At 46.7% G+C, this 18016-nt stretch overlaps 1 protein-coding gene across 4 annotated transcripts in view; it reads right to left on the bottom strand.

Moving 5' to 3' along the window:
* Window positions 1-232: 232 nt before the first annotated feature.
* CSPP1 (centrosome and spindle pole associated protein 1) overlaps window positions 233-18016 on the bottom strand; it is a 152143-nt gene continuing 134359 nt past the window's right edge. For 3 of the 4 annotated variants that reach the window (XM_073583880.1, XM_073583881.1, XM_073583878.1), the window contains 6 exons: window positions 16150-16293; window positions 14499-14542; window positions 13864-13927; window positions 4459-4568; window positions 3479-3632; window positions 233-2575 (listed from right to left, as the gene is read on the bottom strand). In XM_073583880.1, the coding sequence (XP_073439981.1) occupies window positions 2346-2575; window positions 3479-3632; window positions 4459-4568; window positions 13864-13927; window positions 14499-14542; window positions 16150-16293 (746 nt within the window). In that variant the 3' untranslated portion in view covers window positions 233-2345. The remainder of the gene's footprint in view (window positions 2576-3478; window positions 3633-4458; window positions 4569-13863; window positions 13928-14498; window positions 14543-16149; window positions 16294-18016) is intronic. The other variant, XM_073583879.1, reaches the window with a different exon arrangement.

The raw sequence follows: 18016 nt of genomic DNA on the forward strand, positions 1-18016 counted from the left end.
TTCTCCTCTTCCCAGAATGCACCGGAAATATTCAGATGAGCTTCCTGCTTCTCCAATCCAATATATGGAAGTATATTAGAAAAATGATTGTTAGTAGTGGAAAACCTATTTAAATGATTTCCTTTAAAGTTCCGTGCATAATGCCATGATTATGTCACAGATCTGCGCCCTCATCTTAAAGTCTGCGATCAGCTGGGAGCTTTGCAATATCAAAGAAGACAAATTGATCTGATTGAAGGTAATAAAATATAAATTTTATTAAGTTAGAAAACATACTTTCTTAGAACAATCTAAGTTTCATAATAAAATAGTTTCAGTGCAAACAAGAGCAAACAACAAACTGGGGAACACGTATGTACAATAACAAAAAAGTCTTTTACGTAAAGCCAATACTAGCTTATGATTCACATGGTGGTGTTTCTAGGATGAGAAACCCGTAAACTATCATCACAACACCCGATGGGTTTAGACCACTGTCTCACATTAGCGGTCGCGTTTTATTTGTTGCTTTGGGCTTAAATTAAGTTATAGTCTTTTTCCTTGTTGTATCGGATTGTGGTTGTGCATGACAGCAGCCTTGTACAGTCACCCAGAAAGCTTTGTTCCTCACCAAAAATCTCACTAAAATTCAAGTATGTAATATTTGGAATTAAAAGCACTAATACTGCTCACATGTAGGGAATTCTTCAAATTATATTTATAAGCTATCAGTTTGTTGGGCTATTCTCATCTCGTACATTTATCACCTATCCCCAGCACATGCCATAAATGTAGAGTGGAATTCCCAAACGAAGGAATAGCAATTCTGACCACATTTCCACTGACAAGAGTCATGCAATCGAGATAGACACAGGTTTTATTTGTGGGACCTGCATCAATTATACATTAATGGCATGGATGTTATAAAGGTATTAGATGGAATACCCCTTTAAGCACTGCCCATGCATCTACTAGGAGCCACCATCTGACCCAAATGATACAGATGCTCACACCATGGAGTCAATAATGATCAACTTGTAAAAGGACACAGCCGGAGATGTAAGACTGGACTCGTTCAATACGTTTAGGGGCAGTAATCCAACTAAAGAGGAATCAGTGAGCGCAGAAAAACCGACCAAACCAAGTACAGGCACTTGATGTGGCCATAGATTTTAGTGCACCTTCCAACTACTTTTTTCCCACCTATTTCCATCTTTCTCTGGCTCTAGAAAATCAAAGCTTTCAATCAAGGAGGAGGAAGATAGAGGGAAAACGAAGGTGGGAGGTGCACTAAAATCTTTGGCCCTGCCAAGGGTGCACCGAGAGTCTGTACTTAGTTTAAACATTCATTCTTTGCTGTCAGCAGGTTTTTTCTACCGCATCTGAGAGCAGCATAATGTAGGAAGAGAGACCCTGATTCCAGTGATGTATCACTTAGTTTACTGGGTGCAGCAGTTATGATACAATCAGAGTTTTTAGATGTAGCAGGGCTCAGAAAGCTGCCCCAGCTCATACTTTTTAGCATCTTTTTATGTACTTTGCATATTGACAGTAAGCTGCTAATCAGTGCTGCGGGTGGAGTTGGACAGGTGTGCACTGGAGGTCTAGTCCTGTAGTGTTCATCTCCTGCTGATAAAACTCTGAATTGTATTGAAACAACAACACACAGCCTAATAAATGACACATAGCGAAAATAAGTGTCTCAGACTCTAGTTCATGCTGTCCTCAGATTAAATATCCAAAATCTGCTGACAGCTTCCCTCTAAGATATCTGACAGGGCCTGGACCTAGCAGATGTCAGTAGTTCAGCTTAAACTATCCAAGCTGAAGAGAGGAAGCCGCTGGAGTCATACGTGGCTCATGCTTCATGCATCAGTGCCCAGCTTTTAGCAAATCTACAATCATTATCACACAAAGGATCGTTACGTGAACGATGTACAGTACATATTACGAATAAATCTTCATTACATCATTGTCTAGAGGAAGGACAGACGTTTAAATAGAAATCCTGATGTACCACAAAATGCCATGCTCTAAGTATAGTACATGTGCTGTATAGCAGCCCTAGGAACTGAACTGGAATCATGTCTGCATTACAGGTCGGCCTGTAAAAGCGGCAAATACGCCAGTCTAGTTATCAGTCATCTGTAGGTATAGGTTTATCTATGCTTTATTATAAGGAAAGTGCTTTAGTGATTGACATTCAATCTGTTTGAAAAGGCACATAAAGGGCTGTGCGGAGAGGTCTGATCGGAGACAGGTAAAAATGTGCGTTTCCACTAATCCAACCACAATAAAGGGTGAAAAATCACATTGGAAATGAAAAGCTCAATTGCCTCTTATCCAATGGCTTAGTCTACTGCGTACTACCCATGAGCCGTGGACAGCCCCTGCCAGTTGAAGGGTAAGGCATTTTCATTGGTAGCTTTATCATGGCTCATTTGCCCCGCCATGAACCTTTTGAGAGTCTCTGATGTGCCAGGACGCATCCATGGATCTGTTGCCACCGTGTCCACAGACTGGGGTCTGTCATTAGGTTTTGTAGGAAACTGTTTCAGAAAATCCTCCGAGTTTTCAAAGCCATCAGGATCATCATCTAAAGGTTAGAAAAAACAATGAATTAGGAATCAAACTAACAATACGGACAAATGTAGACAAAATATTTTAGATCTAGACATTCTTTGTTGCAAATTAAACAATATATGCACAATGGGCACGATTAATAAAGGTGTTTTCACCAGTTTTCTGGAAGAAAACTACTTGGAGAGCTGCAACAATTTTTCTGCAAATTGAAGCTGGCCAAATATTTTTTGCAACGCTTGTCATATTTATGTCAAGTCTGCCCAATAAATTCATTTTAATTTACGCCAGAAAATTACTCCAGACACTGGCTGGGGAACGTGTATGGCCGTAGCGCAAAGCAGTGAAAAAAATGAAATCAGTTCACTAAAGAGATGCACGCTTTTAGTTAGTTCAGCGCCTTGTTTTCCACCGATTCTATCATTAAAGGGATCTATCAGCGGGTTTTTCCTATATAATGTGACAACACTATTAGGAAGGAACAGAGACCCTGATTCAAGTAATATGTCACTTAGTTTACTTTGTGCAGCTGTTATGATGGAGTCACACTTTTCTGTGCGGCAGATCTGTTGAGCTGTGTATAACTCGTCCACACCACAGCTTTCTGTGTACATTGTATAGTGACAGTGAGCAGCTAATCAGCGCTGGGGGCGTGGTGGGACTAGGAGGCACTAGGACAGTTGTCCTGTAGTGATAATCTCCGGCTGATAAAACACTGATTGTATTGCGACAGCAAAACACAGCCCAGTAAGTGACACATCACTGTACTCAGGTTCTCCCACTACATCATGGTGCTCTCAGAAACCATATCAAAAATCTGGTGACAGATTCCCTGGAAGACTGACATGCAAAATGGCAGTATTAATGAATTGGACCAAGAGTCTACAATGAGAAAAGCGTGTGTGCCTCTGTATCTTACCTATGCTGACTGTGCTTTTCTGGAGATTACTTAGTCTTCTAAGACGCTCATCATTTCTGGTCCTCAGTTCGTCAACATTTAAGCTAGCAGCAGAGTTTAGTGAGTAGCGGTCTGGTTGATTTAGGGGGATGGGCGGCACATGAGGAAAGTCATTCTGCAGATACATATTTGGGCAAAATTAAAAATTTATTAGATAACCTGAAGCAGTAAATCAGTAAATTACTAACGATTTTTACAATGTTCTATATTGTTAACTAGCAACTCCTAAATGATTTTACATTTATTCCAGCGCATGGTTTCTCTCCAGGACATTGTATGTTGGAGATGTCCAAACAGAGGAATGGCCAAGCAGCACTCTACCGAAGTGATGGCAGTTAGGGGAACAATTAGCAGTTCTGACATAACAAACCGGGATCAGGTGCTCTGCTTATAGTGGGGACATATGCCAGAAATGACCCTGACCCTTTTGGGGCAGCTTTACTTTAACATTTAAGGAAAGGCATGCACTTTATTCCTCTGATAGCATGTAAATAAGTGAATTAAATGTATTAAAACATTCTTGTATTGTTCTAGTTGGATTATTAGATCAAACACTATTTTTAAAGGAAAATAAAATCTACAGGGTTGTAAACTTTTTACATCTGCATTCAAGCCCAATACCCGTCTATACCCCCAAGGTCATTATACTCATTTACTGCTTGGACCATACAACTTTCTTGTCAAGAGAAGAAAATCAATGGTGACTAAGATGTCTCTTGTACAATACTGTCACAGGGAAGGAAAGACACACAACTCCTCATATCTCAGCTTCTTGGACCGCCATAAGATTAATAGACGATAATGTGGGATGGGCGGGGGCGGCTGCTTTTAATTGGAGTCATCCTCTGTTTCTAAGATTTAAGGTCGGGTTTGCAATGTATTTTCTGTCTTTTTTCAGCCCCAAATTGTACAAATGACAAATACAAGTATCAGTATCATACATCATAGTCCAAAACCTTATTCTTGTGTCTTCTGCGCTCCCGGGCTGAAGGTAATGCTTGTGGATCAGGGAATGCATCAAATAATGCAGGATAAGGTTCTCCATTTTCACCTTAAAAAGAAATACACGTAATAGTAATGTATATGACTTGTGCTGATATCAGGCCACACCATTAATATAGCACCAAAAGAACATGGCCAAGTCTTCACCAAAAGGCCTCACTTATCAAAACTGTCTTGACTTTTTGCCAATAGCATCCGATCATAGGGCAGCTTACAGGGTAAGATATAAAAGCCCTGATGAGATTTTCTGTTACAGAGTTTTCATGTCATTGGTGGAGGAAGGAGAGATCCCCACAATATGTCACTGCCATCATTACAATAGCCATATAAAAGGTAAAGGGTAGAGTGGAACGGATATCTTCTGAATCGGTCGCCGAATCTGAATTTGCCATATTGGTACCTTAATTGGGCTGAATTTATGTTTGATGATTGGTTCTGAACATATTAGTTCATTTCTAATATCACTGACTCCAATGACGTTCAGCGAATATTGCAAAAAATAATATTCGCCACCAATTGTAACCGGAACCGAATTTTAAAAAATTTGCTCAACTCTAGTAAAGAGAACCTCTTTTGTGAGTCACGAACCTCTCATTACAAATATCTATCTTTTACTCTAGAACACTGTGTACACTACAGAGAAAATACTGTTGAAAACAAGGAGCGGGAATGAGGTGCCGAAGACGACTTGTCACAACCCGCCGGCATCTCCAAGCCCCTTATATAGGAAGAGACCTGTCAATCAGCAGAGTGGTGTTTCTATTAATCTCTGTGAGAATCTGTGATCCCCTTGTAGAATCACCGGCCCCACGTTTCCTGGACGTGGCAGATATGTGGGCAGTACAGCCCTGTGATCAGTAGTGCAGCTCACCATGCTGCTATATACCAGCAGAAGCAGCACTGGGGGCAGAATGCCCTGTGCGCTCTATGAGGGCGGATGCTGCAATCCCCTCATTCCTCCTAACAATTGCATGCATTCCCTTCTTCCTAGTGATTCCCCAGTTCTTACCAGGTGTTTTCCGGTTTAGACTCTGTTTTTGTCGCTGTGATACCTCATGCTACAATGGCTATAGTTTACACCAAGCCTATATTATATATGCTGTGCACATTTTTGTATACCAAAAATGGCAGGATATTTTTTTCACAATGACATTAGAATATCCATTCATAGTTGTTACAAATATACCATAAAGTATTTCAGTTTACATGGAAATTCAGGAAAACACCAACCTTAATTTTTTTTTTAAATAACACTTGCCACAGAGACTGATCCACAATGTGCATGTCCCAAAGTGTTCACTGTTATCTGCCCGTATACATATAGAGCCATGTACATGTAGCACTGGAGCTGGCACACTGATAATGGCACAGCCGCTATGTGCCACGTACAGCTGGATGAATGACTCCATAGTCACTGTGGACAACCAAGAGCCATCCTACATGTGAAACTTGTACTGTGCTGCTGAGAGGGGACAGGGGGGAAACCACTGCATGCATGGATCCCCATCTTGGGGACATGGGATGAAACTACAACAACATTTGGAGAACACTACAGTTCTGGAGAGAAAATATGTCTGCAAATGTCATAGATAGATCATGTAAGCGTTATAGTTTACCATGCTATTTAAAAAACTTTTTTTTTTGCAAAAAATCATTGAGACTTGTCCATTTCTAAACAGAATCACAGATTAAGATTACCTATACAAGTCTATGGTCTGTGAGACTCACAGCGCACGAATGGCACCAGTGTGCAGTCTGTGATTACCAATGTAATGAGAAACTCTGCAGTCACTGATAGATGGGGAACACTGAGCAAACACTGAAGAAAATCACATCCACAGCACTGATGAACAAGAGGCAGTGGTTTTTTTTACAAGACAAATTACGGAAGTCGCAGTGAGGCCAAATGGTTTGTCTAGGATTACTGAGATGAGAAGATCCCTTTAAATGCATTAGTCTACAATTCTATAAATTCAGTAGTCTTAATGCCCTGTTTAATGTATTCATTTTAGAAGTAAATGCTATTTGACATGAATCAAATAGACTTCACTTTGAATACTGTTTTCCTACATTTCCCAAAACGTTCATTTTTTGTAATTTAAAGTGGTTGTCCGGCCTTAGAGTGACTTCAGACTTGTACTCTATGTGCCTGCAGACTTGTGCATCCACACAGCGCGATTTCCGACTAGACGTGAACAGCATCGCTCAAGGCAAGTGTATTGAGTGAAGCTGAATCTAGTCGAAAAGTGGCAAATCATATACTTGTGGTGCTATGACCACAAGCCCTCGGCGCCGCAGAATCCTGACAGCGCACTGTGAGGACTCACAAGTCTGCAGTCACATAGAAAGACTGCAGACACGTACTCTAAGGCCGGGAACCTCTTTAACATTTTGCAGTATTAAGTCCAAGACTGAGATCGCCTTTGGCTTTCCAGGGATAATATCTGATTTTCAAATCGCCCAAGGTTGCTTTGGAGAATGGGAAAATCTGTTCAAAATTGCACAAGAACCTCACATTTAAGGAAAACTTTATATAGTAATAATGCAAATTAAAATAATATCTATCTATATACACACACATATACAAAGTCAGGTAGGCTAGGGTTAAACCCTAACACTACAGGTCTTTATTAGCTGCACCCGGTTAGCTATGACTACAGCCAGGCACTGTTCACTGGTTAGGCAGCTGGGGAGGCTGAGCAAAGTGGCTGTGAGGGAGCTGCAGAGACTAGCTTTGTGCTCCAAACTGCAAGTATCACTGATTGCAATGGATGATGGCTGTTTTATATGACCGAACTGGGACTAGCTCAGATGTGTATGAGTAGCCAGGGGCTTTACTGTTTAGTTAGTTCCTATAGAAGGCTAGGGATTTTCTATGTATGGTTTTGCTTTGATACTGTACAAGTGGAAATAAACACTATTCTGTGTGCGATATAAACCCCCTGCAGCTTCATGCTCCAAGCGGCTACACAAAAAGGAGATTTTTGTGTACTCACCGTAAAATCTCTTTCTCTTAGTCTCTAATTGGGGGACACAGAACCATGGGTGTTATGCTGCTGTCCACTAGGAGGCGACACTATGCATAATCTGAAAAAGATTAACTTTGGCTCCTCCTCTGCAGTATACACCCCTGGACGGCGTCAGCCTTCTCCAGTTTTGTGCCAAAGCATTAGGAGGAACGTAACCAAATAACATAACCATGCCTGTAAGAAGGCTACTAAGTACGAGCTCAAAGAACAATATGAGAACTCAACCGTAAACAACGGCCCATAAGGGCAACAGGGTGGGAGCTGTGTCCCCCAATTAGAGGCTAAGAGAAAGAGATTTTACGGTGAGTACACAAAAATCTCCTTTACTCTGTCGCCTCATTGGGGGACACAGAACCATGGGACGTCCCAAAGCAGTCCCTGGGTGGGAAGCAATGGACGAATATTGTGCTAGCAGGTCCCTAAGTTAGGGGCACTGCCGCCTGCAGAACCAGTCTACCCAGGCTCGCATCCGCTGAGGACTGGGTATGAACACTGTAGTGTTTCGTAAACGTGTGTAGGCTAGTCCAAGTGGCCGCCTTACACACTTGTTGTGCCGAAGCCTGATGCCGAATGGCCCAGGAGGCCCCTACTGCCCGTGTAGAGTGTGCCGTGATACCGGCCGGAAGAGGGGAACTGTTAAGTCGGTAGGCCTCATGTATGGTGGACTTGATCCACCTGGCAAGGGTAGCCTTGGAAGCCGGCAGACCCTTGCGACTACCTTCCGGAAGAATGAAGAGGGAATCAGACTTCCGGAAAGGTGCAGTCCTGGACACGTAAATCCGCAATGCTCTGACGAGGTCAAGCGTATGCAGAGCCTTCTCCACTCTATGAACCGGAACCGGGCAAAGGGATGGCAGTGAAATCTCCTCATTGAGGTGAAAGTTGGACACAACCTTCGGAAGGAAGGATGGTACCGTGCGGAGAACCACCTTGTCCTGGTGAAAGGCTAGGAAAGGCCGTCTGCAGGAAAGTGCTGACAATTCCGACACTCTGCGTAACGAGGTGATCGCCACTAGAAAAACCACCTTCTGAGACAGAATGGAGAGTGGAACTCCTCTAAGAGGTTCGAAGGGTGGAGCTTGCAATGCTGTCAGGACCAGATTGAGGTCCCACGTATCCAGCGGACGTTTGTAGGGAGGAACCAATCGGGAAACTCCGTGGATGAAAGTCCTTACTTGCGGTTTAATAGCAATGCGCTTTTGAAAAAGGGCTGAAAGCGCCGACACCTGACTCTTCAGTGAACTTAAGGATAGCTTGGCGTCTAGGCCCGATTGAAGAAAACCTAGTACCTTCGGGAGGGAATAAGGGAGTGGGACTTGTCCATGAGATTCGCACCAAGAAAAGAAAGCTCTCCAGGTGCGATAATAGAGCTTGGCGGAGGCAGGCTTCCTTGCCCTGATCATAGTTGCAATGACTGCCGGTGAAAAACCTGCCTGGGTTAGAATCCAGGTTTCAAGGGCCATGCCGTCAAATTGAGAGCCCCTGAATTCTGGTGGAAGAACGGGCCTTGAGACAGAAGGTCGTGACGGTCGGGTAGACGCCAGGGGGCGTCTGCTGTAAGTTGGACGATATCGGCGTACCATGTATGTCTGGGCCAGTCTGGCGCGATGAGGATGGTCGGAACTCCCTCTTGCTTGATCTTCCTCACGACCCTGGAGATTAGGGGGAGGGGTGGAAAAATGTACAGGAGTCGGAACTGGGACCAGGGCATCCGCTCCGAGCGACCGCGGGTCGTGTTTCCTGGCCATGAAATTGGGGACCTTGGTATTGAGATGGGATGCCATTAGGTCCACCTCCGGGGTTCCCCAGCGTTGACAGATCTGGTAAAAAATCTCGAGATGGAGAGACCACTCCCCCGAGTCCATTCCTTGCCTGCTGAGGAAGTTGGCTTCCCAGTTTTCTACACCCGGAATGTGGACCGCAGAAAGTACCGACCTCGTGTCTTCCGCCCAGCGGAGGATATGAGCCACTTCTCTCATCGCCTGGACGCTGCGGGTCCCGCCTTGGTGGTTCACGTATGCCACAGCCGTGGCATTGTCCGACTGTATCTGTATGTGCGAGGCTGCAAGCAAGTGATGAAAGGCTCTCAGTGCCAAGAGGATGGCTCTGATTTCCAGAACATTGATGGGCAATGTCACTTCCCTCGGTGACCACTTGCCCTGTGCCCTGTGATGTAGGTGCACCGCCCCCCAGCCTGTCAGGCTTGCATCGGTAGTCAGGATCTTCCATTGTCCTGAGAGGAAGGGCTTCCCTCGTGTAAGCGAGGTTGGTTTGAGCCACCAATGCAGGGACCTCCTGGTTGATGATGTCAACCTGAACTCCCTGTCGAGGGAGAAGGGGTTCCTGTCCCAAGATCTGAGTATGGCTAGTTGAAGGACTCTGAGGTGAAACTGGGCAAATGGCACTGCCTCTATTGCTGCTGCCATCCGGCCGAGGACTCTCATGGCAAACCGGAGAGATCGAGGAGGACTGAGAAGGAGTGTGCGAACTCCCAGACGGATGGCCAGTGTCTTGTCCTTGGGAAGGAGCACCAGGCCCTGGAGGTGTCGAATACCATTCCCAGGAATGTTAGAGTCCGAGTTGGGATAGTCGACGATTTCTGTAGGTTGACTAGCCATCCCAGGCGACTCAGTGTCTAGTGTGATTGAGACACTGACCTCGCAGTCTTTGAAAGTGGGAGACTTGATGAGGAGGTCGTCCAGGTACGGGACGACTAGAATGCCTCTTGAGTGCAGAACGTCCATGGTGGCCGCCATGACTTTGGTTAACGTTCTTGGAGCCGTGGCGAGTCCGAACGGAAGGGCGACAAACTGGTAGTAGTTTTGGTTGACCGCGAACCTGAGAAACCTTTGGTGGGCGGGAGCAATTGGTATGTGCAGATACGCATCCTGTATGTCTATGGAGGCGAGGTATTCTCCCTGCTCCATGGATGCAATGATGGACCGGAGAGACTGCATGCGGAAATGACGGACCCGTACGTAATTGTTGAGCTGTTTTAGGTCCAGTATGGGTCGGACGCTGCCTCCTTTCTTGGGGACTACGAACAAATTTGAGTAGAACCCTCGGAATCTCTCGTTCGCGGGAACCGGCACCACAACTCCTGATTGAAGGAGAGCGGAAACCGCTTGGTGGAAAGCATGAGCCTTGTCTGGTGGTGTTGGAGGAATAGAAAGGAAGAACCGGCTCGGTGGAGCGGAAGTGAACTCTATCTTGTATCCGGAAGACACTATTTCCCTGACCCACCTGTCTTCTGTAATAGGCAGCCAGACTTGCTGGAAGAGTAAAAGTCGGCCGCCTACTGGTGGGGTGTCTTCCGGAGTTCGCGAGTCATGATGAAGCAAAGTTCTGAGGTTTTCCTCCCTTGGGTTTCGCTTGGCCTGCTTTCGACTGCCAAGACCTGTCCGGTCGCTGCTGCGTCCGTGGGTTGTCCCTGCGTGGAGAGCGGTTACGGTTTTGCGCTGGGCGCGAAACGGACCAGCCCGAGGAATTCCGAAAGGATCGGAATCGCGTCTGGTTTCTTCATTTAAACGTGCGTCTCGGTTTTAGTGAGGGAGAGAGGTACTCTTACCCCCAGTGGCATTGGCTATCATGGTGTCCAACTTTTCGCCGAAAAGTCTTCCAGTAAAATACGGAAGTCGCATGAGGGACTTCTTTGAGGCCGCATCCGCTTTCCATTCTCGCAGCCAGAGGATGCGTCGGATCGTGATGGCGTTTGATGCTATTCCCACTACACCTCTTGCGGAATCCAGGGCTGCATGAATCATGTAGTCTGCTACCACTGCTATCTGGACCGCTTGGTCCGAGCGCTCAGGATTTGAAGCTTGAAGACCCTCGTGTAGTTTTTTGGCCCAAGCCAGGATGGCCTTGGCCGCCCAAACTGAAGCAAACGCAGGGCCCAGAGAGGTGCCTGCTGCTTCGAAAATAGAATGAGCCATGCGTCCTACTTGCCGATCTGCTGCGTCCCTGAGGGTTGAGCTATCTGGCAGAGAGAGTAAAGTCTGCGCTGCTAGCCTAGAAACCGGAGGGTCCACTTCAGGTGGATCTGTCCATTGTTTGGTGTCTTTCTGTGGGAAGGGGTACTTCGCTTCCAAATATTTGCGATTAGCGAATTTTTTCTCAGGCTGCGCAAACTGTTTGGTAAGTATTTTCTCAAACTCATGGTGATTAGGGAAGACCTTAGGTGGTTTTTGAACACTTTCGAAGCAAATCCTATGTTCTGGGACTTCCGGGGCCGACTCTGGAATTTTTAGCACCCGATGAATGGCAGAGATTATGTCCTCAACTAGCGCTGTATTGCTAGGGGGAGAAGGTACCACGGACCTCTCCGTTTCGTTATCTGAGTCGGAGTCACAGATGCCCTCCGAATCCTGTGCCTCACTAAGGTGATCCCTGGAGGGCGACCTGGGGCGGGGGCCTTCTGTGGTGGGGGATCCCTGTGGTAAATTGCACTGTCTGTCTGTGGCAGGGGACTGCCTAGGAGACCTGGAATGACGCTGTCTCTCCCTGGAGGGGGACGACCTTGTGCTATAGGGCGACTCAGGTGATCGAGACCTGTGGGTCCGCTTATGTCTGTGAGAGTCGGAAGCAGCATGTTCCTGAGACAAGCTGTCCGTTTGCTGTGTAACGTCCATAGCCGGGGCCCGACTCTGCAGAGCTTGCAGCAATGTGGCAGTTAGGTTGTCTATGGACTGCGTCATAGACTGAGACATCTGAGTTGCCCATTCCGGCGTGGCCTGTGACACTGAAGCGTCAGTAGGGACTCCCTGGGGTTCTGACCCAGAGTTTTGGATGCAGTCCCGGCAGTGCGGATACGTGCTGCCACTAGGGAGCGTGGCTTTGCAGGCTGTGCAGAATGCATAGAAACATTCCTGCCTGGTTCTCTTCCTTGAGCCCGGCATAGTGCACAGAGGCTGGCTATAAGGGATCGTACAGGGGTGGCTACGCAGAGGGAACCCACAGAGAGCCTTATAGGAAGTATAGATTCACAGCTGAGTAATGAGAACCCAGCTGTGAGCTTACCCCACCGGTGTGCCCCTAGGTCCAGCGCCGACAAATCCCAGTTCTGTGCCCCCCGGAGACCGCTGTGATGCTCCTCTCCTGGATCTCATCCAGAAAAAATGGCCACCGGGACTCTGAGGAGAGGGAGGAGGGGGCGGAGAGCTGAAAAGGGCGCGCAGGGCTTGTAAAAAACGCGCCCTTTCTGCCTCAATCCGCCTCTTCTATGACACTCCAGCGTGTCATTTTAGTCATCCGGGGGGCGGGGAAAAGGTGGCGGCTTCGGCTAGGCCGAAGCCGCGGTTTAAATTAGAGGCCTGATGCCCAGGAGGGCTCCAGAGCGGTGCGGTAGTCCGGGGGGGGGGGGCGGATTTGTACCAGACCCCCCCAGAATGGTCGACTGGATAGCGGTGGGGGTAGCAGGGGTAGCGGTTCCTGTATGGGGGGCCCCTGGAGCGCTATGGAGCCGCTGCTGCTGCAGAGACAGGGACGCAGAAAAGCCCTGTCTCTGCTGTGCCATCCAGTCCGCACCCTCCCCCGGCCCCAACAGGATCCCTCAGCTGGTCTGGGGTCCCTGGAAGCTGCGGAATGCTGCCTGTTCTCCGACCCTACCTGAGGCGTCTCAACCTAATGCCCCCTGCGGGGGATTAGGGAGGGTGCGTCTGTCACCGTCAGGGGGTCTTCATCCTCGCCTCAACCTCAACCCAGACCCCAAAGGGGTTGGGGAAGGAGGGGGGGGTCTCGACCTCGAACCAGGACCCGAGGGACTGGGGAGAGAGCGACATGGGGAATAGCCACCTCGACCTCAACCGGGTACCCCTAATGGGGGACCGAGGAGGGAGCCATGCCGGGAGTCTCGCTGGAGACCCACTTTTCTTCATCTGTATTTCCGGACGAAAAAAGGAAAAAAAACGGAAGACAAAAAGGTGTGCCTCCTTGCGACACTAAGCAAAAACTGGAGAAGGCTGACGCCGTCCAGGGGTGTATACTGCAGAGGAGGAGCCAAAGTTAATCTTTTTCAGATTATGCATAGTGTCGCCTCCTAGTGGACAGCAGCATAACACCCATGGTTCTGTGTCCCCCAATGAGGCGACAGAGTAAGAGTGAATTCCTACAGTATATACATGTATACACACATATACTGCTGCATCAATGTGTTTGAAGTGCAGTCACAGCATTTTCACCTTTTAGGAGGTGCTGCCCTGAGAGTTTACTAAAGAATTATCAATTCATGACATGTGGGCAACTGAGTGTCCTATAAAACATATGACATGCGCATAGACAGAATGACTACTGGACTGAATTACTAGCAATTATTACCTAGGAACGCGCTCTCAGACTCCAGCAGCGAGGTCTTCAGTAGGTCTTTTGGTTGATCACTAAGCTGTGGTCAGAGAAGAATATTAGTACTAAAAAGGGAATAATTGCGTCCAGTACTTTTCTTATTTTCCTAGTAGGCTGGTGACAGCAAGGGCTCATTTTGACAAGACGATAATTGGGAACAGGGGTTCATTAGGATGTTTATTCACTGATTATCGGCATGTGTAACCATGTCGGTAATCACCCACTGAACGAGCAAAATGCTAGTTCATAAGGTGACTGGATCATATATGTCAGCATTCAAATCATAGTTCGCTCAGCACATGGTCCTTTCTGAAGAGGTGATGTGCTGCGCATAATGAGGATATTCTATATGCACAGAATAATTGTGTTAACAATCATTGTTTGTGCATATAATTCTAGTCAATCTGTGTAAACAGGCCATTAAACAACTACAGACTAGCTTGTATATAACCTGATCACTAGTTGTTCATGGCCTTGATCGCTTTGTCTAAATGGGCCCTTACAGCTATAAAGATTTCATTTATCAGCTGATCCCATGGGATTTAACCTCTTAATAATTGCCAGTGTCAGAAGTCACCGATATACAGATCTTTGATAACACAGTCACTTACCATGCCAGGACGATGGACGCTGTATGCAGGGACTTGTCCGAAATCTAAAATGTAGTTCACAAAGGTGTTATATTACTAAAGTGATCAGAATATATTGACAAGATGGTATGTTATTATGCAGCAGTATTTCTATTCACCAAAGCTGGGAATGTTTGGCCAGAGGGACGTGAGATATTATTAGAGACAATTAACAAATTTTGCATGTATAGACTAAAGGAGGAAAGCTTCCCACCAGGCAATATAGCAGTGTATGTGATTAGAAAAATCGTAAAATTGTTAAGGATATGTGCCGTATATACTTGCGTATAAGCCAAGATTTTCAGCCCATTTTTGGGGGGTGAAAGTCCCCCTCTCAGCTTATTCGTGAGTCATATACCATGGGGTCGGCAAGGGAGGGGGAGTGGCAGTGTCAGATCATACTTACCCCCCACCTGGCACGTCTCTGCAGCCCCCCTGCTTCTCCTGCGCCTTCCTTCAGCGGTCACGTGGTACCGCTCATTAAAGTCATGAATATGCGCATATTCATGACTTTAATGAGTGGTACCACGTGACCGCTGAAGGAAGGAAGAGCTGCCGGAGACGCAGGGCTGCAGATACCGCGCCAGAAGGGGGTAAGTATATGCGATATTTACCTGTCCCCGGTCCATCGCTGCGCCCACTCTGTCCTCCACGTCCTCTGTCAGTGACGTTCAAGCAGCAGAGGACGCGATGACGTAGTCAGTGCGCGCCGCGCCCTCTGCCTGAACAGTCACTGACAAGAGGACCCGGAAGATGCAGCGATGGACCAGGGACAGGTGAATATAGCTGGTGCCGGGGCCGAGCCAGCGGCGACACCAGCACCTGGCCCCCAGCGACGGAGGTGTGAGTATGTCATTTTTTTTACTAAATGGCAGCAGCGGCAGCATATGGGGCCTATTCTATGGAGCATCTTATGGAGGCATAATCTATGGAGCATTTTATGGGGGCATAATCTATGGAGCATTTTATGGGGGCATAATCTATGGAGCAGCATATGGGGCATAATCTATGGAGCATCTTATGGGGCCATAACCTTTATGGAGCAGCATATGGGGCACATTATTCTATGGAGCATCTTATGGGGCCATTATTAACCTTTGTGAAGCATTATATGGGGTGTATTTTGTATGGAGCATCTTATGGGGCCATCATGAACTGTATGGAGCATTATATGGGGCTCTTGAATCAATATGGATATTCAAAAACATTTAACCTACTGATGTCTCAATTAATTTTACTTTTATTGGTATCTATCTTTATTTTTGAAATTTACCAGTAGCTGCTGCATTTTCTACCCTAGGCTTATACGCGAGTCAATAAGTTTTCCCAGTTTTTTGTGGCAAAATTGGGGGGGGGGGGGGGGGGGGGGGGGTTGGCTTATACACGAGTATGTACGAAATATGAAATGACTAACACCATTATGGATGCATTTAGGCCTAGATTTTTACACCTTGATATTGAAACACTTTTCTGATTTGTCTTCTGTTCCGTTGAAAGATATTTTAGAAATGCAATAAATTATATAAAATATTTTATAGTTAGACTATATTTTATAGCTGAATGCTGAAAACCAGAGGGAAGAACAAAAATATTGAACTGATCATATAAATCCAGGGCCAGAATCCCCTCTTACCGTCCGGGATTGCTGCTCTCCTCTTTATCTTGTTCAAGTTCTTCTGTTGCTCCCTCAATAGCGCCTGCTGCTGGATCTCTAGTGTCTGATCATCCTTCGGAGGGTCAGGAAACATGATGCGAACACCTTCACGAGTGTCAGTGTCTGTATGGGAAAAAAAGAGCCTATTTATTGTAGCAGCAGCCAAGGGAACTCATATTTGCTGTGAGACCACTAGGAGTAAGAAGAGGAGCTTATGCTACTTTGTCTTTGGTTAAGAGGTAGAAGAAACCTCCTCCCATCGCTTTGGTTCATTAAGAGACATGTGCCTCTGACTGCAACACTCCTACGTACCAAGACCATCGCTGACTTTTACATTTTGGGACCATAGAAAGAATATAATGTTATAGATCTTTTATTCAGAATCTTGCAACAGTTTCTGTAGAATGATAAAAGCCAGTGTGGGAGATGAGCTCAGTTTAATGTGATAGAATCCAAGCCTAAATATGGTATTCCGATCGGAAAAGAAGAGAGGTCCGAAATGTGACACAAATTAATCAAACAACATGAGGTTCTGTGACTTAAAGGGAATCTGTCACCCTTTTTTTTTACTATGAGCTGCCGGCACCGACATCAGGGGCTTATCTACAACATTCTGTAATGCTGTAGATAAGCCCTCGATGTAACCTGAAAGATAAGAAAAACACGTTAGATTATACTCACCGGAGGGGGCGGTCCGGACCGATGGGTGTCGCAGTCCGGCGCCTCCCATCTTCATACGATGCCGTCCTCTTCTTCCCTTCCTGTCGCGGCTCCGGCGCACTGCTCTGCCCTGTTGAGCGCAGAGAAGAATACTGCAGTGCGCAGGCGCCAGACCTCTCCCAACGCCTGCGCACTGCAGGACTCTGCGCTGCCTAAACAGGGCAGAGCAGTGCACCTGCGCCGGAGCCACAACAGGAAGGGAAGAAGAGGACGGCATCGTATAAAGATGGGAGGCGCCGGACCGCGACACCCATCGGACCGGACCGCCCCCTCCGGTGAGTATAATCTAATGTGCTTTTCGTATCTTTCAGGTTACATCGGGGGCTTATCTACAGCATTACAGAATGCTGTAGATAAGCCCCTGATGTCAATGCCGGCAGCTCATAGTCCAAAAAAGGGTGACAGATTCCCTTTAATACATTGATCAATACATTGTGCAATACAGAACTCAACTTATCTTAAAGGGAATCTATCATCTTTCTTAGACAAGTCCAGCAATACCTTTACATGGCCAGTTCGTTCCTCCATTACTGAGAAATCAGAGTGTGCATCACTATGCCAATGAGGCTGAATGGTTTTTGGCATGTGGAAGTTCTTCCTAAGCTTCTGTCACTCCAGCTCTATTCCCTGCCCAACGCTGCTTCCTCCTGCCGGACTGACTGCTTGAAGTAACACAGCCAACGACCTGTCAGTTAAAGCGTTCTTGTCAGCAGTTTTGGCCGATATAAGATGCGGCCACTGCCTTTCGGGGCTTATCTACAGCATTCTATAACACTGTAGATAAGCCCCCGATCCGACCTGAAAGGTAAGAAAAATGCATTTTATTATAGTCACCCGGGGGCGGTCCGGTCCGATGGGTGTCGCAGGTCCGGGTCCGAGAAAGGTCAGAGAGACCCAGAGCCTGCACACAGCAGTACTTTTCTCTGCCCTCAACAAGGTAGTTAGTGCACCTGCGCAGAAGTGCGATGCCGGGGAGCAATCAAGCAACAGGAGGGTGGCATCACAAGAAGATGGGAGGCGCCATACCCGGACCTGCGCCACCCATCGGACCGGACGCCCCCCCCCCCCAGGGGGTATAATAAAACTTATTTTTCTTATCTTTCAGGTCGGACTGGGGCTTATCTAC

The sequence above is a fragment of the Dendrobates tinctorius genome, unplaced genomic scaffold (genome assembly GCF_039654945.1).
Source record: "Dendrobates tinctorius isolate UK_male_01 unplaced genomic scaffold, ASM3965494v1 ptg000082l, whole genome shotgun sequence".
NCBI lineage: Eukaryota > Metazoa > Chordata > Amphibia > Anura > Dendrobatidae > Dendrobates > Dendrobates tinctorius.